At 39.1% G+C, this 20,515-nt stretch overlaps 5 protein-coding genes and 1 non-coding gene across 9 annotated transcripts; 5 read left to right on the forward strand and 1 right to left on the reverse strand.

Moving 5' to 3' along the window:
• The first annotated feature begins 566 nt into the window (after positions 1 to 566).
• Positions 567 to 4,218, forward strand: LOC133721612 (uncharacterized). Of its 4 annotated transcripts, none has more exons than XM_062148275.1 (3): positions 567 to 697; positions 1,527 to 3,278; positions 3,380 to 3,552. In XM_062148275.1, exons 2-3 carry the CDS (start codon positions 1,604 to 1,606, stop codon positions 3,403 to 3,405), a joined length of 1,701 nt encoding a protein of 566 aa, XP_062004259.1. In that variant the 5' UTR covers positions 567 to 697; positions 1,527 to 1,603; the 3' UTR covers positions 3,406 to 3,552. The 4 variants fall into 4 exon arrangements, with proteins under 4 accessions (XP_062004259.1, XP_062004256.1, XP_062004258.1 ...); XM_062148274.1 differs by adding an exon at positions 849 to 923 and having other exon boundaries at positions 644 to 697; positions 1,527 to 4,218; XM_062148273.1 differs by adding an exon at positions 1,357 to 1,393 and having other exon boundaries at positions 652 to 697; positions 1,527 to 4,218.
• A 1,480-nt stretch (positions 4,219 to 5,698) lies between these two features.
• LOC133721613 (uncharacterized) lies at positions 5,699 to 9,717 on the forward strand. Its single transcript, XM_062148276.1, has 2 exons — positions 5,699 to 5,816; positions 7,200 to 9,717. The coding sequence occupies exon 2, from the start codon at positions 7,313 to 7,315 to the stop codon at positions 8,843 to 8,845; it is 1,533 nt and encodes a 510-aa protein (XP_062004260.1). The 5' UTR covers positions 5,699 to 5,816; positions 7,200 to 7,312; the 3' UTR covers positions 8,846 to 9,717.
• A 959-nt stretch (positions 9,718 to 10,676) lies between these two features.
• On the forward strand, positions 10,677 to 16,198 carry LOC133721541 (uncharacterized). The gene is made up of 3 exons (XM_062148185.1): positions 10,677 to 10,952; positions 12,132 to 12,271; positions 12,367 to 16,198. The coding sequence occupies exon 3, from the start codon at positions 12,472 to 12,474 to the stop codon at positions 15,778 to 15,780; it is 3,309 nt and encodes a 1,102-aa protein (XP_062004169.1). The 5' UTR covers positions 10,677 to 10,952; positions 12,132 to 12,271; positions 12,367 to 12,471; the 3' UTR covers positions 15,781 to 16,198.
• A 481-nt stretch (positions 16,199 to 16,679) lies between these two features.
• Positions 16,680 to 16,751, reverse strand: TRNAP-UGG (transfer RNA proline (anticodon UGG)). Its single transcript has one exon. It is a non-coding gene; the product is annotated as a tRNA-Pro (tRNA).
• A 54-nt stretch (positions 16,752 to 16,805) lies between these two features.
• On the forward strand, positions 16,806 to 18,253 carry LOC133722016 (uncharacterized). Its single transcript, XM_062148802.1, has 3 exons — positions 16,806 to 16,981; positions 17,285 to 17,453; positions 17,652 to 18,253. The coding sequence occupies exons 2-3, from the start codon at positions 17,355 to 17,357 to the stop codon at positions 18,102 to 18,104; spliced, it is 552 nt and encodes a 183-aa protein (XP_062004786.1). The 5' UTR covers positions 16,806 to 16,981; positions 17,285 to 17,354; the 3' UTR covers positions 18,105 to 18,253.
• Positions 18,254 to 18,667: 414 nt separating this feature from the next.
• Positions 18,668 to 19,360, forward strand: LOC133721007 (putative F-box/FBD/LRR-repeat protein At3g59240). The gene has a single exon (XM_062147506.1). The coding sequence runs from the start codon at positions 18,668 to 18,670 to the stop codon at positions 19,358 to 19,360; it is 693 nt and encodes a 230-aa protein (XP_062003490.1).
• The last annotated feature ends 1,155 nt before the right edge of the window (positions 19,361 to 20,515 follow it).

The raw sequence follows: 20,515 nt of genomic DNA on the forward strand, positions 1-20,515 counted from the left end.
AATGATGGTGTAACCATTTATCTATAAAGTTGAAATTAAACTAAACCAATAGGCCATCCTCCATTGACCATTCCATTATATGTACCATGCATGGGCCACAGGACTATATCCTCAATCACCTACCAAATCTGGTTTGGCTGTTCTCTAATGATAAGTGACATAATTGACCGAGTATAGTTCATGATGTCAAATTTAAACTGGCAAATATTTGCTCATGCTCAAAGCACATACCACATTCTGACCCAATGTTGCCCTCAAACCAAGCTGGATCAAATGCCAGACACTCTCCTCCTGCCCTTCTCAATCCTCGCTCTTGCCGTCTCGGTAAACCTCAGTGCCGCGGTAAGTTGAGACACTCGAATATCATCATCAGTCACAGTGCCAACAACCACAGCAATCTTGTTCTCCTAAATGAAAATCCAACTCTTCATGCTGAGAGTATCTATTCATTGCTATATTTTGTTAACTAGTGCAGAAGGGTAAAAAGGGAAAACAAAAGTTGCCACCTGCCAAAAGAAGTCACTACTATTCAAATTTCCCTTGTTTCCTCCCTAATACGAAAAAGCGAATTCCCTTTTTTACCCTTCTCTCACCAAAAACAAAAGGATGATCGTTTCGCTTTCCTCACTCCAATTTTGATAGCTACACAGTTACACAGCTCCAATTTTACTGTGGCGATGGCAACCCACATCGCAAAGTAAGTTCTTCTTCTCCTTCGTTATTTACTCGAACTCTCTGCTTGTTCGTTTTCTTCACTTTCGAGCTGCATTTAGCTGTTTGGTTCCTTAAGCTCTGCGTTTAGCTGATTTTCCATTTTTGAGATCATAATTGCCTTTTGTGTTGATTAGAATATTGAGGTACGTGTGTTAACTGGATTGGAAAACCAAAGAGGAAAGTTAAATTCTTCAAGTCATTCCCTTTTTGTAAGTATGGTGAAAAGTTTAAGTCTTGTTCAACTATGATGATTAACTAAAAGAATTGGGGAGTGCCCAATTGATCATTTTGGGATGTATTGAGTTTATGGGTTGGATTAAGATAGATACTTGAGGAAAAGGGTGGGTTTGGGTTATTTTCATTGTCGAGTTGGGAAATAGTTTGGTATTGGCATAATGGGTATGTGTCTTTGAGTTCTTATTTGTGGGTTCTGGAGTGGGTTTTTAAGGACCAAGTGAATGAATCAGATACAGGTTTTTCTCCGGATGGATTAGGTTGATTTGAAATATTTGTTTACTGCAGACACATTATGTAAATTGCATATGTAAACAACTTTAATTTACAAAAGCACGTGTGTGTGTGTGTGTGTTTACATATACATTTGTAGTACAATTAATATCTAAATATGGAATTGGGCTGCAGATTTGAGTTCTCCGGGATTGGTATGCTGTGCTTTAGGGTTAGTACTTTGGCGTTTCAGGACATATTTCCTATAGATGGTTTTGATACTTGCGTGTGTATGTTTCATCTTATTTAGATATATGGTGGTGGTCATATTTGACTTACCATGCTTGGTTTGTGTTCGTGTATAGGTTGATTTGATTGTTTTCTGTGGTGATGTATTCCTATATGAGAAAGAACCTAGGTGATTTTTGGTTCTAAATCACTCATGGATTGCAACAAAGAGGAGGCAATCAAGGCAATGCAACTTGCTGAAAGAAAGACGCAGGATAATGATTTTACAGGAGCAAGGAAGATAGCACAGAAGGCTCAACAACTCTTCCCGGGGCTTGAGAATATTTCTCAATTACTTGCAGTATGTGAAGTTCATTGTTCAGCTGAAAATAAGCTAGATGGCAGTGAAATGGACTGGTATGGGATTCTGCAGGTTCAAAGATTTTCTCATGAGGCAATCATCAAGAAACAATTCAGAAAACTCGGGCTGTTACTTAATCCTGATAACAACAAGTTTGCTGGTGCGGAGGCTGCTTTTAAGCTGATCGGGGAAGCAAATGCAGTGCTGGACGACCGAGGAAAACATTTTAGATATGACATGAAGTGTAGAGCTCTTCTGAGAACTGGTGTAATACAATCATCATCTCATCAGTTTAATGAAAATGTATTTGTCAGGAAACACTGTGATGCTGCAAGAAATGTTCAGAATATTCCCGAGTCACAGTGTGCTAGCATGAATGAACTTCAAAAGGGGAAAGCAGACACATTCTGCACTTGTTGTCCTCTCTGTAAAACAGTGTATCAATGTGCCAAAGACTCGGCAAATCGATTGTTACGTTGTCAAAAATGTCGAAGACTTTTTGTTGCCTCTGATTGTGGTATTCAAGGGGTGCACCTAGAAACTCTCAGGAACCAGTTTGCAAATCATACAGAACTTCCTAACCAGATTCCTATACAAGTAGCCTCAAATCATGGTGGAACTGGAAATCTACCTGTTACAAGATCTCAAACTGGAAATGCAGCCTCAAATCCTGTGTCAAAGGCGGGAGTTGCTGCTGATGTTGATGGAGCTTCTAACACTCAAAAGAAAAATAGTGAGCATGGGGTTGCAGTAAGGAAGGAGGGTGTTGAAATATCCAAGTCTGGTTCAGTGAAGTCCAAGGAGTCAGGACCTTTGAGAAATCTGAACAAAAAAAGAGGGAAGTCAATTGAATCTGTTGGAAGTTTCAAGACTGGAAACAGAGCTAGACCTGATTCTGAGCATGTTATTCAAGAAAAAGTCGGTATTCCTTCTGAACTCAATGGAAGCCCTCACCTTTGCATATCTTCGATGAAAGAGAAGAACCTTTCTTACATTGGTAATGATGATGATGATGATTTTGTGAACCCTCCAAACTGGTCAGGGAAGAGCCCACTGTCCAGTGCTACTGAAAAGAAAAGAAAGAATGCAGCTGCGTATGGTGGGTGTGGGTCATTTAATATTGATAGGTCACCTTATTCTGCTGATGCTGCTGTGGATGGACATAAGAAGAAGGCAAGACAAAAAGTAAGCTTCCCTTTAGAAGAATGTATGCCCAGCAAAAAGAGTAAAACTGGGGAACCTGTGCCAGATAATGATGAAACCAACTTCAAAGCTAATGTCACTCCTGGGCCAAATGTAGATGTCGCATCCACACCACAACTCATTGAGGTTCCTGATCCTCAATTCCATAAGTTTGTGCTTAATGAAGATAAGTTAGCAAGTATTTTTAAAGCTAATCAAACATGGGCTCTTTTTGATGATGAAGCAGATGGCATGCCCAGGTACTATGCTTTTGTCAAGAAAGTATTACACACCCCGGGATTTAAGCTGAAAATCATCTGGCTGGATGCCAATCCAGATAACCGAGGTGAGATTGATTGGTGCGAAAAGGAGTTGCCAGTTGCTTGTGGTAAGTTCAAACTTGGGAGTACTGAAGAAATTACAGATCATCGTATGTTTTCTCATCAGGTGCATTGCAGAAAAGGCAGGGGTAAAAGCTCTTTTCTTGTATATCCTAGGAAGGGTGAAACTTGGGCCCTCTACAAGAACTGGGATATTGTATGGAGTTCTGAGCCTGAAAAGCACATACCATACAAATATGAATTTGTTGAAGTCCTGTCGGATTTTGTTGATGACATTGGAACTGAAGTTGCTTCTTTAGCCAAAGTAAAAGGATTTGTCAGTCTGTTTGAGCAAAAGAAGCAGAGTGGTGATAGCTTGCGTCGAATTCCTCCTAATGAGCTATATAGATTTTCGCATCGAATTCCTTCTTTCAAGATGACTGGGAATGAAAGAGATGATGTTCCGAAAGGGTCCTTTGAGCTTGATCCTGCTTCTTTGCCCACCAATCTTGATGAACTATTCTAAAAGTCTTCCAAGGAAGTCAACTTTATTTTATGTATTCTTGTTAAACTGTGCTTGGGCAACCGAGGGGAAGTGCAGCTTCATGTTAGGCACACATGATGTTCCTTTCAGGTTGTGTACATGGGAATTATGGTAGAGCTCGGTGCCTGTATGCTATGTTTCTTCTCATCAAAATGGGTTTTGGAGTTTGGTGGCTAAACTTGCAAGTCGTTTGCATGCAAAGACCGCAAGGCGCTTTGAGTTGTGTTACAATCTTGAAAGATGAATCTTCATTCATCTTTCGCAGGTTCTTTATTTTCATTGAGAGTTCTGGCAAGCTCGGAATATGGGATACGCCGTTCTAACTGTTGCTAAACCGGAATCTCCCATTCTCGATTATCAGATCTCTATTTTCATTGATGTGATTAAGAAGATTGTACATTTAAAAAGATCAACTTTCATTTCATTTTGAGAAAGGGTTTTATTAAGGTGCAAAACCACTTTGGAGAGAGAGAGAAAGAGAGCACCCGAAATAGGTAACAAGAAAATATGAGCTCTAAATGAAAATTATATGATAGTTTGATGGACATGAAAAGGAAGTGTTTACCAATTAATGTTATTCTAATCGATAATCTTGAGTTGTCACCGAATTATCTCCGTTGTTGAAAAATGGTTTCTGTCACCAACGTCAGTCTATCGGTGACGATGAAGTGATGACAAAAGTGGGTGGTGGCAATGGACGCGGGCGGTGGCACAACCATAATGGAGGTAAATTTGACAATGGGATAAAGTTACAAGTAAAAAAAAAAAAAAAAAAGGAAAAATGAAAGTCGGTCATTCCATTCAAATTTAGTCAACCAAGTCGTTATTTTGTGAGTAGTTATTTTATGGTCTCAATAACCCAGACAATGGATAAAAGTTTGAAGTATAAGGAAATAAATAGGAATAAAGAAAGTCGGTCATTCCATTCAAATTTAGTCAACCAATTTGTTGACACGAATTTTCTATTACCTTTTTTGTGTCATTATTTTGTGATGGATAAAAGTTTCAAGTAAAAAAAAAAAATAGGAAAAAGAAAGTTAGTCATTCCATTCAAATTTAGTCAACCAATTCGTTGACTAGCATTTTCTATTACCTCTTTTTGTAACATTATTTTGCAGATAGTTATTCTATGGTCTCTGATACCCGGACGATGGATAAAAGTTCCAAATAAAAAAGAAAGTCGGTCATTCCGTTCAAATTCAGTCAACCAATTCATTGGTTAGCATTTATTATTACATCTTCTTGTGTCATTATTTTGCGAATAGTTATTATATGGCCTGTTATACCTGGACGATGGATAAAAGTTTCAAGTAAAAAAAATAATAATAATAAGGAAAAAAGAAAGCCGGTCATTCCATTCAAATTCAGTGAACCAATTCGTTGACTAGCATTTACTATTACCTCTTCATGTGTCATTATTTTGTGAGTAGTTATTCTATAGTCTCTAATACCCGGACGATTGATAAAAGTTCCAAGTGTAAAAGAAAAAAAAAAAAGGAAGTCAGTTATTCCATTCAAATTCAGTGAACCAATTCATTGACAGACATCTACTCTCACCAATTTGTGTTATTATTTTGCCAGTTATTATTATGTGGTCTCGGAGACCCGGACTACCACGTGACATTGTCATGTCGTGGTCCGAACCAGTAATATCATTGGAACGCTACGAACCATTGCATAAGAGAACCAATCAGGTATAAGTACTCGTTGTATGAACCAATCAGGAATAAGTACGCGTCGTATGAACCAATAGCATCAACCCGCACAATCACGTGTATCATAATCCGAAGCCATAAAATAATTTATTTTTCTTATTTTGCACTGACCCGAAAGATTAATTTCCCACTTTTCCTCTTTAAAAAGTCATATTTTTCACCCCAAAAAATTATAGAGACGGTAGAAGTAGAAACTACAGTCCAGCAGAAAGAAAGAAGCAGAAGCACCTCTCTCTCTCTCTCTCTCTCTCTTTCGAAACACAAGAAGAAGGCGCGAACCAGTCTCTCTCTGTTTTGCTCTCTCGGTAATTTCATCGAACACCTTCTCTGCATCTTCGATTTCCTGTTTTCTTCTCACTAGCTCTTCTCTCCTGCATTCTGTTTTCGTTTCGAATTCCAAATAGTATTAGTGTTTCAGCTCGTTTTGAATTTCCTGTTTGATTTTGCGGTTCGATTAGGGTTTGATTGTGTGGACTGGTTGGTAGAACTGAGTAAGAACCAAGTTATGGCTTCGAGTTTTGGTTTTTGGTTTCTGTTTTGTAGTTAATTGAGGAAATTTGAGCTGGAAATTCATTTTCAAGTAGAAGTTGTTTTTTAGTGTGACGAAATTCATGTATGCGGTTATGGTAGGAGAGACATGCAATGATTTTGGAGTAGTTAGTTTATCAATGGGGGATAAAGTAAGAGATCTATTGAGAGTTTCAGCATTTCTGGGTTTGGAAATGGTTAAGAGTTTTGGAGGAAGGTTCATATATGCTGAAGATCATGTATGATTAATAGTATAGAATGGTTTCGTACTACTACTCGTTACTGTTTGTGGGAGATGCAGGATTGAAACTCTTGATAAAATGTTCGTTTTGTTGTGGTGTTTGTGAAAGAAAAAAAAAAATGGTGGCAAAGAGATTTTACTAGTGACAGTGATTTTATGTAATTGTGTTTTGTTGGTTTTGACGTGATATCGGTAAATTATGGCCTTATACTTGTTGAAACAATGAGCGATTGCTTACTATATAAGTACAAATCTGTCATAATGTTATGTTATTGGATTTACTCTGTGTTGTTTTTCGTACATGATCAATTACAGAAGAGAGAAAGATTGTCTGTACAAGTACATTATTCTTAATTTCTTCTTTTGTGTTGTTTGATGTCAAATTGGATCCTTATGGGACAAGTTAATTGTTTTATTCAACTCGATGGGTCTTATTGATTTTTATGTTCAGCTTGGGAAGAAGAGTACTTTGGTCTTTGGTACAATGTGGGTTGGGTATTTCCTTTTCAGTTTTACAAGATTAACATTTTGAGTGGATGCATTGGGAGTGGGATTGATACGTTAATGCAGATGCATATAAATGTTTGTGTGCATATATGTGTGTGTGTGTGTTGTGTACACATTTAGTACAGTTAAGCTATTTTCATTGATTTTGATTCTTTTGAATATGGATTCAAGCTGCAGATTTGATATCTTGGGCTTTAGCTTATGTGGTTTCAGGTGGTACTTTCATTTTAGTGGTGCTGTTCTGGAACTTATGTTTGGGAGAAAAGCCATATGTTTTTCATTATTTTACAGGACATCTTTGAAGCATTGATTCTAATACTTACTGAATTGGAAGCGAATAAGTTGTCTTTTGTTAGTTAGAGAAATACGTAGCTGTGGGATAAATTTGACTTGCTTGGTTTCATTTGTGCAGAGTGAAGATTTTGGATAACTGAGAAGTGAGGACTGGCAGGATATTTGTGCGGTATATATCATCTGGTTACTCCTGTATGTGAGAGAAACTAGAGTTTTAGTGCTAAATCATCCATGGACTGCAACAAAGAGGAGGCAATCAGGGCAATGCAGCTGTCAGAAGAAAAGATGCAGCTTAATGATTTTGCAGGAGCAAGGAAGTTGGGTCAAACAGCTCAACGCCTCTGCCCTGAGCTTCAGAACGTTTCTCAGCTACTAACAGCCTGTGATGTTCACTGTTCAGCAGAAAACAAGATAGCTGGATGTGAAATGGACTGGTATGGGATTCTTCAGGTTCAGCAATCTGATAATGATGAGAGCATAAAGAAACAATTCAGAAAACTAGCGCTATTACTTCATCCTGATAAGAATAAATTTGCTGGAGCTGAGGCTGCTTTTAAGCTGATCATGGATGCAAACAGGGTGCTGGCGGACCAAGGAACTCGTTCTAAGTATGACAAGAAGTATAGAAAAGCTCTAGCAAAAGCTGGTAGAATCGGAAGCTCTTCTGTACCAATACACAAAGGAAATGCAACCTTGAATCCGGAGTCAAAGGCAGGAATTGCTGCTGATGTTGGGACTTCTAACACTGTAAAGAAAGATATTGGGCATGCAGATGGAGTAGGCAAGCAAGGTGTTGATTCTTCCAGGTCTGGTCCAAGGTCCAAGGATCTAGGAACTTCGAGAAATATGAATAGAAAAAGAGGAAGGAGTTCAAGTTTTGAATCCACTGGAAGTTCCAAGAGAGGAAAGAGAGCTAGAGCTGATTCTGAGCTGAATGGAGGTGATCACCTTAGGAGATCTTCAAGGAGCAAGCAGAATCTTTCGTCCAGTGAAAAGCTAAATAATAATGGTGCTATGAATGGTGGGATATTAAAAAATGATAGGCCAACTGATTCTGGAGCCAATTCAGTTGTTGCATCCGTACCAAAGGTCATTGAGGTTCCTGAACCTGAATTCAATAAGTTTGCGCCCGTGGGAAATATTATTAATGCTAATCAAACATGGGCACTTTATGATCAAGTAGACGGCATGCCAAGGTTCTATGCTCAAGTTAAGAAAGTGCACACTCCCGGATTTAAGGTGAAAATCACCTGGCTCATTCCCAATCCAGATGACAAAGGTGAGATTGGTTGGGTTAAAGAAGACTTGCCAGTTGCTTGTGGTAAGTTCACAATTGGACTCACTGAAGACATTACAGATCATCTATCGTTTTCTCATCAGATGCATTGCACAAATGGCACTGTCAAAGACTGTTTTCTGGTATATCCTAGGAAGGGAGAAACTTGGGCCCTCTTCAAGAATTGGGACATTGGGTGGAGCTCTGACCCTGCAAAGCACAAGCCATTTGACTTCGAATTCGTGGAAGTCCTGTCAGATTTTTCGCACGCTGTTGGCACCAGAGTAGCTTATTTAGCCAAAGTCAAAGGCTTTGTGAGTCTGTTTAAGCGAAGCAGGCCGCATGGTGTCATTTCATTTCAAATACCCCCTGATGAGGTGTACAGATTCTCGCATCGAATTCCCTCTTTCATGATGTCTGGTGGCGAAAGGCGTGGTGTTCCTAAAGGTTCCTTTGAGCTTGATCCAGCCTCTCTGCCCAGTGACTAAACTAGCAGGGACCCAAGAGTAGCAAGGTACCAAATATTAGCTCTAGCACTTAACCCACCACCAACTCGATGTCCTTTCAGCTTTGTAGTCCTCATAGTATACAAAGTATATATGAAAGTCTTATGTATCTAATACTCACTAAAGCTTATGGCTTTTGGACCTTATCCTAATCCCCTGAATTGATGGGAATAACAGCGCTAGCAATTATGAAACGAGCATGAGATGTCAATATATGAGTTGATGTATCATTTATTGTGTCATTTCCTTGAGTCTTATTCCTATTTACTCTCCCTTTGTCCTTGGCATTTGACAAAGGAAAATTTTAAGAGGTTGAGATATTAAGTCAGAGAGAGGTTAGAGTAGCAGCCATGGATATTGCTGGGAGACTTGCGAGGATTCAACAAGAGATTGTTCAGGTGGAAAACGAGAAGCAGCACAGAGAGTACACACTGGGTTTGTTCTGGGAGCACATGCCTTGTGTGGATCCAATTCTGATAAGAGATCGTATGCTTTTTCTCAAGGCCCAAATAAGGTCTTTGGAGAACAGGAAGAAAGGGCTGCTTCAGCAACAGGCGGAGCTGCTTGTGAAGGTGGCCCTCCTCCGTGAGCCAACAACCACTGGGGAAGAAGAACATGAAGAAGAGACTGGTAGGAGTTAAGAGGATATTATTCTGCTTCAAGATTGGTCTCACCTAGACACTATTTGGTATTGGTACTATGTTTCTATCAAATTGGTTCTTTTTTCTTTCCTTTTTTTTTTTTTAATAGAATTTAGAATTTGGGTTTGTTTTTACCTTTTCTTATCATGATGGCATCATGTACTGTTAATGTAGAGTGTAGATTAATAAATGATAAAATGGGTTGTTAATCAGTCTACTCTTTCAATTTTTTATTCCTAACCAGACATTTTTTGTCGGCTGCAATCTAAGATCAGATAGGACTTCCTAACTTGATACTGCACTTGAAACCCCTAAATTGCCCCTACTCAATAGCCTTCACACCTTCACGATTGGCCCTATTTCCGACCTCCTTCGCCGCCGGCCACATCCGCGGCTTACCGAGGACGACACGACACACTTCCGATGATACAATTACTCAATTCTTTCTTACTAGATTGTTGTATAATTATTATTTACCCATATTTTCAATGATAGAATTCAATTGATAATTATTATTTGAATAATATCTAACGTTGACTTTTAAAAGTGAAAAATGATAGTCGATAACTTATATTGAATTATTACTTGAATTCACACGCCAACCATCTCACCTATTTCTCTTTCACTTTATTTTTCCCTCTCTCACCTATTTCTCTTTCACTTCTCTTTCACTTTATTTTTCCCTCTCACTTTATTTTTCCCTCTCTCACAAGGATATATTTCAAATGATAGCTCGGCTACTAAAACTCAAGAAAGTCGTCGTAGTCTAAAGTGAGACATTGAGAGTTGCCTATCAATAATGTCAAGGGCTAAACATGAGGATAAAACATGTTTTAATATTACAAAAAATAGGAAAATGATATTAACCAAAAAAAATTCGTAATCCTAAACCAACTAATCCGATGTCGAAAAGTCATCTATTCCGGAGATTCATATCTCAATAGACAATCAATCGAAACTGTCATTTTTACATAACTTTTTAATCGTAACAGATCATCTGTCTTCTTTAACTATCGAAATATGTGAGCTTCATAACCTTCATTATAGAAACCCACATGGCATACAATATATGCATTTATGGTTGGAAGTCACTAAAGGTAACTCCATCTTTGGTTGCATTTACCTATTCTAGACCATTCCTAAAATAAAAAAATCACCCACACCACTTCTACAAAACACTAGAAGAAGAAAAGGACCATGAAATAGATCCATCAGAAAAAAAGTTTGGGAGAGAAATAGAACCCAAATTTTGCAATTTCAGAAAACCTCAGGGACCTCTCCTTTTCCATCAGTCTTCTTCTGCCTCCAAATATTTTTAGCTCAGTTTCCTCTTCCCGCTCTCTCTCTCACTTTTCTCAAGCTCAACAAACAACTTCTTCTTCTTCTTCCTTATCTCTCCCTCGCCGGCGAGATTTCTAGGGTTTGTGCCGATTGCCATTCGTCTCCTGGTAACGCCTCAATTGCTTGTTCAAGATTTTCTTTTGGCTGTTTCGGGCGGGTCTCAAGCTGTGGACTTGAGAACCCTGCATTGATTTTTAGTTTGTGTTTTTGATTTGTGGGTAGGGAATGTTTATGTATAAAGATGTGATCTTTGTTGGTTTTATTGGTGTTTGAACTGAACTGTGCTAGTTGGTAAATAAGGTTTTGCATGTATTGGTAAGTGTGAGATTACAGAGGAAAGAAGAAGAAAGTTGGTTGCTTTTTGCAAGTTTAGAGTAGTATTGTTAGTATGCTGAAACTTTTTCCCCTATGAGGTTGGTCTAAATTTGTTGAAAAGATGGAGGAATCATGTAAAGGCATGCAAGTGAATTGGGAAGTAATGACTAATGAGTTGAGAAATGTGGGATAGGAAAGAGTGAGTTGATGGGTTAGATGTAGTTATTCGAGTCTGTTCAATATGATATTCACAGTTGGAAGAACTTTGTATTGGTAGCTGTGAAATTACAGAGGAAAGAAGAAGAAAGTTGCTTGCTTTTGCAAGTTTTTAGTAGTATTGTTAGTTTGCTGAAACTTCCCTGAATGGTTTATCTAAGTTGCTAAAAAGATGAAGGAATCATGGGAAGCCATGCAAGTAAATTGGGAAGTATTGAGTTGAGAAATGTGAGATAAGTAAGAGTGAGGGGATGGGTTAGATTCAGGTATTCTAGTCTATTCAATTTGGTATTCAGGGTTGGAAGAACAAAGTTCTTCCCTTATAATGTGGTAGGCTAATAGTTTTTCAGTTTTATCTTGGGAAATTCTTAAAATGGCAGACCAAAATGGGCCACTTACAAAAATGATATTTCGGTAACAAATTATTGATGCTTCGTAACGTATGTAGACATTCCTTTTTTATGGAGTGCCATTCTTTTGTTCCGTCACCCTTGGAAAATGCCATTGTAGGTAATATTGCTTTTAGTTTGGGTGTTTTGAATAAGGTTTGAGGCGGAGTGAATGGATCAGTTACGGATGCTTTGGAGAGTGGTGATGTTGTATGAATTTTTGTCTAATGCATACATGGTATATATATAAATTTTCATATGCAAATAAATTGTGTTCGAAAGGTTTACGTATATATGCATTATCTGTATACATATGTCCAAAGATCAATATTATTTCTGATTTTTAACTGTTTATATGGGCTGCAGGGTTGAGATCCCCGGTTTGGCCTTATGTACTTGTGGGTGGACACGTGGATGGAGCTCTGCTGAACCTTTTAGTGGGGAAAAGCCAGATTGTTGCTCCAAGTATTTTTACATGCATCTTCGATTTTGATACTAACTGAATGGTAGGTAAATTTTGTTCTAATGTTATTTGGATAAGCACATAGCTAGTGCCTGGTGGGAATAATGTACTTAACTTGCTTGGTTTGTGTATATGCAGGGTGGATATTTTGAATGATCGAACTGTGGTAGATTTCTTCCCTTGTCTGTGCATGTGGGATTCGTGATATAAGAGAAAGGAAACTTTTTAAATCCTGAATCACCTATGGAGTGCAACAAAGAGGAGGCGGTCAGAGCAATGCAACTTTCAGAAACAAATGTGCAAAACAAAGATTATATAGGAGCAATGAAGATGGCACAAAAGGCTCAGAGACTCTTCCCTGATCTCGAAAACATTTCTCGGTTACTTACGGTATGTGAAGTTCACTGTACAGCAGAAAACAAGCTAGGTGGATCCGAAATGGATTGGTACGGAATTCTTCAGATTCAACAATTTGATAATGATGTCACCATCAAGAAACAGTATAGAAAATTGGCACTTTTGCTTCATCCTGATAAGAATAAGTTTGCTGGTTCGGAGGCTGCTTTTAAGCTGATTGGGGAAGCAAACAGGGTGCTGTCGGACAAACAAAAACGTTCTATATATGACATTAAGTATAGAACTTTAGCAAGACCTGGTGGACCAAAAACAACAGCTCATCAGTCAAATATTGATTTCTTTGCTGCAACCAATTCTCGGAATAATCCTCAGTCACCTGTGCAACCAAACACATTCTGGACACAGTGCTACTATTGTTTCTCAAAGTTTCAATACTATAGAGACTTTCTGGGTCGGTTGCTCCGTTGTCAAAGATGCCGGAAAGCATTTGAAGCTCATGAATTTCGGGAAGGTGTGCATCCAGAATCTTTCAGAAATGACTTTCCGAATCATAAAGAGCCGCCAAGTCAGGGTCCTTCAAACGTAGCCTCACAAAGTAATGGAGGAACTGAAAAAGGAAATTTCACAAGATTTCAGAATGGAGATGCAGCCTTCAAACCTGCGTCAAAGGTAGGAACTTCTGCTGACTTGAGTGGGGCTTCTGACGCTGAAAAGAAAGATATTTGGCGTGGGGTTGAAGTGGGGAAGCAAGGTGTTGAAACATCTAAATTTGGTCCAGTGAAGTCCAAAGATACAATAACTTCTAGAAATATGAACAAAGAAAGAGAGAATTCAACTTTTGAATTTAGAGAAAGTTTGAAGACTGGAAATAGAGCTACAGCTGATACTGAACGTGCTGCTAAAAAGAAGAATGATAGTGTTTCTGAACTCGGTGGAGGCCGTCACCCTAGGAGATCTCCAAGGAACAAGCATAATCTTTCATCCCTCCTAGATGACAAGGATGATGATGATTTTGTGAGTCCCCCATTCAAAAGGTTGAGGAAGGGCCAATTGTTTAGTGCTGCTGAGGAGGGAAATAATGCAACTGTTGGTGGACATAAGAAAAATACAAGAGAAAAAGTAAGTTTTCCTCTAGAAGAAAATTTGCCAAAGAAGAAGAGTAAAACTGAGGAATTTGAGTTGACGGTAAAGGGAGCCGCCATGTCAGATCATGATGAAAGCAACTTCAAAGCTGATTTCAGTCCTGTAGCTAATGTAGATGTTGCATCCACTCCGGGAGCCATTGAAGTACCTGATCCTCAATTCCATAAGTTTGTGCTTGATGAAGATAGTTTACCAAGTCTTTTTGAAGCCAATCAAATTTGGGCTCTTTATGATCCAGCAGATGACATGCCCAGATACTATGCTTTTGTCAAGAAGGTCCTCACCCCTGGATTTAAGCTGAAAATCAGATGGCTGGAGGCCAATCCAGATGACCAAGGTGAGATTGATTGGTCCGAGAAGGAGTTGCCAGTTGCTTGTGGCAAGTTCAAACTTGGGAAAACTCAAGAAATTAAAGGTCATCTTATGTTTTCTCATCAGATGCACTACAGAAAAGGAAGTGATAAAAAGTCTATTCTGGTATATCCTAGGAAGGGAGAAACTTGGGCCATGTACCAGAATTGGGATATTGGATGGAGTTCTGAGCCGGAAAAGCACATGCCCCACAAATATGAATTTGTTGAAGTCTTGTCTGATTTTGTCGAAGCTTTTGGAATTGGAGTTCGTTATTTAGGCAAAGTGAAAGGATTTGTCAGTTTATTTCAGCCAACTGAGCAGCACGGGGTTGTCATGTTTCAAGTACCAACTCATGAGCTGTACAGATTTTCTCATCAGATTCCCTCTTTCAAGATGACTGGTTGTGAAGGATCTGGTGTTCCCCCAGGATCCTTTGAGCTTGATCCTGCTTCTTTGCCCACCAGTATTTTTGATTCAAGTGATCTAGGTAACTTGGAAATGGATGACAGAAGCAAGAAAACTGAAACTGATGGTACGTCTTGTGAAAGGGTTGGTTCTGTAACTGCATGCACAGGTATGAAGCAGGAGAAGAAGCTTTCTGAAAGAGAGACTTTGATGTCTAGATCTCCGAGAGAGTCAGATACTGAATTTGTGAATTGTATGAAAGGGAAGCGCATGACAAACCTAAACCATGGAAACCTCACACAACCCGAGGAAAGTGCTATTCCATGTCAAGCAGATAAGAGAAACGACACACAGAAGAAGCATCAGAAGAATGATTCGGATAAAGAAAGTTTTAGTCTTAGAAGATCACCAAGGGAATTAAGCAAGAACAGTACCCCATCAAACGGAGCTATGAAGTGTCCAGATTCTGCCAAGGATGACGGCCATGTCAGCTTCCCTCAGTCTAAAGTAAACTCTACCTCCAGCCAGTATAATAACAGGATGCATTCAACTCTGAAGGATCACCATACTCCCAGTCTCATGAAAAACCTTGTAGCCCCTCCTCCATCTTCATCACCTGCCTGCAGATTGTCCCAGACTGAATTCTACGACTTCAAAGGGCTAAAATCTCAGGAGAAATTTAGTCTTGGTCAAATTTGGGCTCTGTATAGTGACCGAAATGGGATGCCTAATACTTATGCTCAAGTTAAGAGGATTGAGGTTAGGCCAAATTTTCAAGTGCATATGGCAGTGCTGGAACCTTGCTCAGAACCGGAAAATTTGTCTGGACCAGTTTCCTGTGGGACATTTAGATTGAAAAATTGCCCAACTGAGGTCTTCCCCCTCTCTTCATTTTCCCACTGCTTAAATACCAGAAATGTTGTTGGTAGGAAGGTGTTTGACATACAACCCAAGGAAGGTGAGGTTTGGGCTCTATACAAGAACCACAATCCTGAGCCGACTTGTCCCAACCTGGGCAAGGGTGAATGTGAAATAGTGGAAGTGCGGGGAAATAGTGGAAGAAGCACAAAGGTTGGAGTTCTGGTAAAGGTTGAAGGGTTTAAATCAATATTCAAGGCTCCAAGAATCCAGAGATCAAAAACTGGGATCATTGATGTACCGCGGTCTGAGTTTCATAGATTTTCTCACCAGATTCCTGCTTTCCAGCATAGCGGGGAGAGTGACAGTCGACTTGCAGGCTGTTGGGAGCTTGATCCATCATCAATACCTGGTACTGTAATTTCCTTAGATTGAAACTGCAATGTGCCAACTTTCTAGCATCCGTTCGTTTAACTCTTGACATTTGCCGGAGTGCTGCTTGAGAATAAATAGAATGAACTTCAGTTAAACATTTCAGTTTACATTTCTTGAGAGTTGGTGAATGTTCGGAGCCTGAAGCATTAGCTTGTCATCTTTTTGCTAGTGCAAATTTAATAATGATGAGGGGGCAAAGACAGGTTTTCTCCCATCTTTGAGTGTTGTTTTCATTGTTCTACTTTTTGCCTGTTTGCCTTGCATTTGTAGCTTGGCTTCATGCATGATGTAGGGTCTGACTGAGCCATCATAGTTCCTACACGTGGAATTGTGGCTATTTCCCATACTGTGTTCTTTGAGCCATAGACTGCTTTGCTTAAGATAGCTTCATTAACAATGTAGATTAAATATTTCTCAACACCATTGCCATAAAACTTCAAGGCAGGTAATATGACTACAGAGACGGTAAGCCTCTTGTTGGTGATGTATATTCTGTGTGCTTTGCTTAATATCGTTGAAATTTTCAACGATGTTGAGCAGGTACAGTGGGGATAGAAGTACTCAGGGCGAGCCATTATACTGTGCTTTGCGCCACTATAAACTAGTTTGCTTGAGATCATTTTCTTAAACAAGATTTGAGTAGGTACTATGACTTGAACTTCGCTCTAAGCTCATCTTCGATGCTTGTTGTATTCTTGTCAATGAGTCAAAAAGTAGAGAGAACTGGTTTGATAATGGCGCTCGACGACTGATTTTGAGAGAACTGGTGTGTTAGATAGTTGCTCCAACCAATCATGCACTGTAGCGAGTGCATATAAAACAACGAAGGTTAAACCTAAGGTGAAGGTAAAAAAAACACAGAAGCATATATAAAACAATAAAGAGAATTAAAAAAAAGAGGGGCATTCCGAGAATCGAACTCGGGACCTCTCGCACCCAAAGCGAGAATCATACCACTAGACCAAATGCCCGTCCTGTAAACTTAATCATCTACAGTAAATATATACATATAATAGAATCGTCTTAAAATAATAATGCGAAGCGCCTGTTCTGAGTTTGAAGTCCCCCCTTTTTCTTCTGGCCACGGCACTATAGTCTGATGCTCCGGTGATTATTCTCCCGCAGAAAATCTCCTCCAAAAACGACGCCGTTCCTCTCCTCACGCCGGAAGGAGACTCCTCGCTGCTTCTCATCTCTCCAGGTCCCTCTCTCATCCCTTCTCTTTACAGTTGGTGGGTTCTGCACCTCTCAGCTGTGCATTTCAATTTGGCTCATGATTCCTCCTATACCTTCAACTGTTTTGATGGTTTAGGGTTTGATATGCGTTTCCCAAAATGGGAATCAAAGCTTCTTCTCTGTCACGTTTTCTTGCTCTTTCGTCCAGTGCGCGCACCACCTGTTCGATGAAATGCCTCTGATAAATTCACATTTCTGAATTCAGGTTTCTCAAATGTGGATTGTGATTTTTCTCTCTCTTTTGTCTTTTCGTGTTTGTTGTTTACAGCCTGGCAAAGTCGATTGGAATTCGAAACCAGTTACTCTCTGGTTTGTGAGTGACAAGGAAAGAAAGAAAGATGTTGAAGCAGGTGTGGAACAAAGGGGTTTATGGCTATGGAGGAAGCAGAATTAGGCCTTGCTTCTATGTGCCCACTAGTGCTTTCCACAATGCACAGGTTCACTTTCAATTCCCTTATATTTTCACAGTAAACCATGTCACAACATTGTATCTCAATCTTAACCCGACGATTTACGATTGATTCATGAATGAACAGAATTGGAAATTGGTAACTGCTCAAACTAGAATGTGTCCAGGAGTTCTTCCTATGAGAATTTTTTTAACAAACTCAGCCGCCTGTCTATGCAATTTACAGGTTCATCGTGCACCGAGAAGTTTTTTTGGGGTAGAGGATTTTGTTGACGATAACAATAGTCGGCCATACACTTATCAGAAGGAAAAGAAGTCCAAAAATCCACAGAAGCATGTATCATTCAAGCAGCGGACCATAGCCTACTTAGAGCCATTTACACTTGATGTGTTCATCTCAAAACGGTTTGTGTCAGCCTCAATCACCCACAGGGTAACATGCAAGCAGGTTGCAGTTGCCGGTACCAACTCCAAAGACATAAAAGCTGCACTCAAGTCTCGATGTGATATACCTGCCTGTATAGCCATCGGCCAAATTCTAGCCGATAGGGCCAGAGAAGCGGATGTCTATACCGCTTCATATACTCCAAGGGACAGAGACAAGTTTGAAGGGAAGATTAGAGCAGTTGTTCAATCCCTCATTGATAGTGGAATTGATGTTAAAATTTATCTCGACTGAGTTAGTTTTCTTCTTTGCTTTGGATTAGGTTTCTTTGGACCCTTTGGGTGGTTTTGTATGCAACTCTTTTGTGAGCTTAAAAGGCATCACTGCCAATATTTCCAATCAACTAAAGATACGTGACTGCTTTTTCTGCTGTCTTTTTGCCATATGATGAAATAACTCGGTTGGTAACTTTTCTTTTTTACCTATCATAGGATGAAAATAGAAGCAAAGCTTTATGAGGAAGTAAATCATACAAAGAACATCTAAATTTCTACATATACAACATGAATATAGAATGAAATCTAGTGAGGCTGTACTTGGGATATCATTCCTTGTCTGTTTTTGGCCCTATATTAATCCCTAAACAAATCTAAACTTTAGGTTTTCTACTACTACTAGGATTTGGAGTAGGTTTACTCATACTTATTGCAGACCTACCGGATCTTATATGGAATCTAAGGTTTCCTACTCCTACTTGTATTCTATCTAGGCTAGTTAGCATGCATATTGCTTTATATACGATCGACTTGGGGCTCATGGCTCAGTAGTAGTTCTCAGCAACTAAAGCAAACTGGTTCATGGACGCCCACACAATACTTCCCGACATACCCGACGATGTTCTCAAACAGATGTTTCAATTCCTTCCTACTAAAGCTGCCATCTGCGTGAGCTGTCTTTCTAAGCAATGGCAAGGCGTCCCCATATCAGACTTTGACGAGGGTGGTGAGCATGACGATCATAACTTTGATGAACACAGGAAGTTCATCAACATGTTAAAATTCCAGATGGTATTATGTGAGAAAGAGAAACAAAGACAAACCACCTGGGATAAATTCAGACTTCGAATGACGAGATACTCATCTACAGATGCCGCTATTGTATACAAGTGGTTGAAGTTTTCGTCTGAGAGAAGCGTGAAAGAGTTGGATCTCAGCCTTAGAGGGAGTAGGGTGCAAAATGACTACTACTTGTGCCGGACGAGCTTTATCAATGCAAAATCTCTAACTACTCTAAATTTGGAGTCTGTGAGAATTAAGAACATAATGGACATTGACAAAGGTGCCGAGTATTATGAGCAAAGACCCGAGAGCCTTCTTCTTCCTTCTTTGAAAACTATGTCCCTCAAAGCTGTTCAGTTTGATTCCTATGCTCTCAGATCCCTAGTTCGGGATTGCCCTATGCTCGAGTATCTTACATTAACTTCATGTCGTTTTGATTGGGACGACATTGTCATTGAAAGTAAAAGTCTCAAATCCTTGGAACTTAATTAAGCATTGCGAGACCTATCAAATTTACCTTTATGCTCACAATCTTGAACATCTTACCGTCTTCTCATCAACATCTTCTCTCGACAATATGTTCTTGGAAGGATGCTTCAATTTGGAATATATGAACATTTGTGATCCCCATTTGTATCACCTTTGTATACGAGGATGCCATGATGTGAATGGTACAATCGATGCTCCAAGGCTATTTAGCTTTAGATACGGTGGTCATTTGAAGTCCAACTTTTCTTTCGGAGCTCCAAATTTAAGAGTGGCCTATATCATACTATTAGAGAAGTGGGACGGAGAATTATCCACCTTCAACAACTGGGAACTGAAATACTTTCTTCAAGCATTTGGGAGCTCCACATATATGACCCTCTCTGTGTATGATTTTAGGGATCTCATCTTTTCAGAAGATTTCAGAAAGAGCAGCTCGTCGCCGATATTGCCAAATCTCCGAAATCTTAAACTCCTAATGAGAAGTCCTCCAGCAAATTTGAGAGATGATGAAGACTTGATGGAATCTTTGCATTGGATGGCACCTTCTCTAGAGGATATTACTAAACGCAGGGTGGGGGTACAATAGTGTCTAAAATTTCTTTCTAAATACATGAAACAACGTACTGGTGGACGTAATTAGGGTTTAACTTCTACCAGTTTTTCTTTTCTTTTCTTTTTTTTTAATATCTTTTTTTGGTTTTTCTTAATCTCAAACCCATCGATCTTAGGATGTCTATGAGATTGAACACGTGACATTCACGGTGGGTCAATTATTCTATAATCAATAGGTTATGATTTACAAGAAATTTTTACCATTTATTCATAAATAATTAACTCTTTTTTGATAATAACAGTTTTCTTTAGATAAAATATATAAAGACAAAACAAAGAAAAGAGGAGTATGAATGTATGAATGATCTAAAATGTAACATAGGTTAAAGTGATATATAATGTGGAATGTTGGGTTTTGCACCCAATATCAAACAAATCGTTATTACCCAACAACTCTATTTTGTACCCGACCCACTGCAAAAAATTTCACCCCAATTTCTACCCCATAGAGATATATAATCCTAAGAATGCAGCTATTGCGCACCCTACAATTTTTTTTATAGTTCATCCTATAAATATTTGAATTATTAAAAAGTTATATTATTC

Source organism: Rosa rugosa, chromosome 7, assembly GCF_958449725.1.
Source record: "Rosa rugosa chromosome 7, drRosRugo1.1, whole genome shotgun sequence".
NCBI lineage: Eukaryota > Viridiplantae > Streptophyta > Magnoliopsida > Rosales > Rosaceae > Rosa > Rosa rugosa.

Excerpts from the sequence above, each read along its gene's own strand:
- LOC133721613 (XM_062148276.1), top strand. The coding sequence starts at position 7,313 with ATGGACTGCAACAAAGAGGAGGCAATCAGGGCAATGCAGCTGTCAGAA.
- LOC133721007 (XM_062147506.1), top strand. The coding sequence starts at position 18,668 with ATGGACGCCCACACAATACTTCCCGACATACCCGACGATGTTCTCAAA.
- LOC133721612 (XM_062148272.1), top strand. The coding sequence starts at position 1,604 with ATGGATTGCAACAAAGAGGAGGCAATCAAGGCAATGCAACTTGCTGAA.
- LOC133721541 (XM_062148185.1), top strand. The coding sequence starts at position 12,472 with ATGGAGTGCAACAAAGAGGAGGCGGTCAGAGCAATGCAACTTTCAGAA.
- LOC133722016 (XM_062148802.1), top strand. The coding sequence starts at position 17,355 with ATGTTGAAGCAGGTGTGGAACAAAGGGGTTTATGGCTATGGAGGAAGC. Across the intron at positions 17,454-17,651 it reads GTGCTTTCCACAATGCACAG|GTTCATCGTGCACCGAGAAG; the intron begins GTTCACTTTCAA and ends TGCAATTTACAG.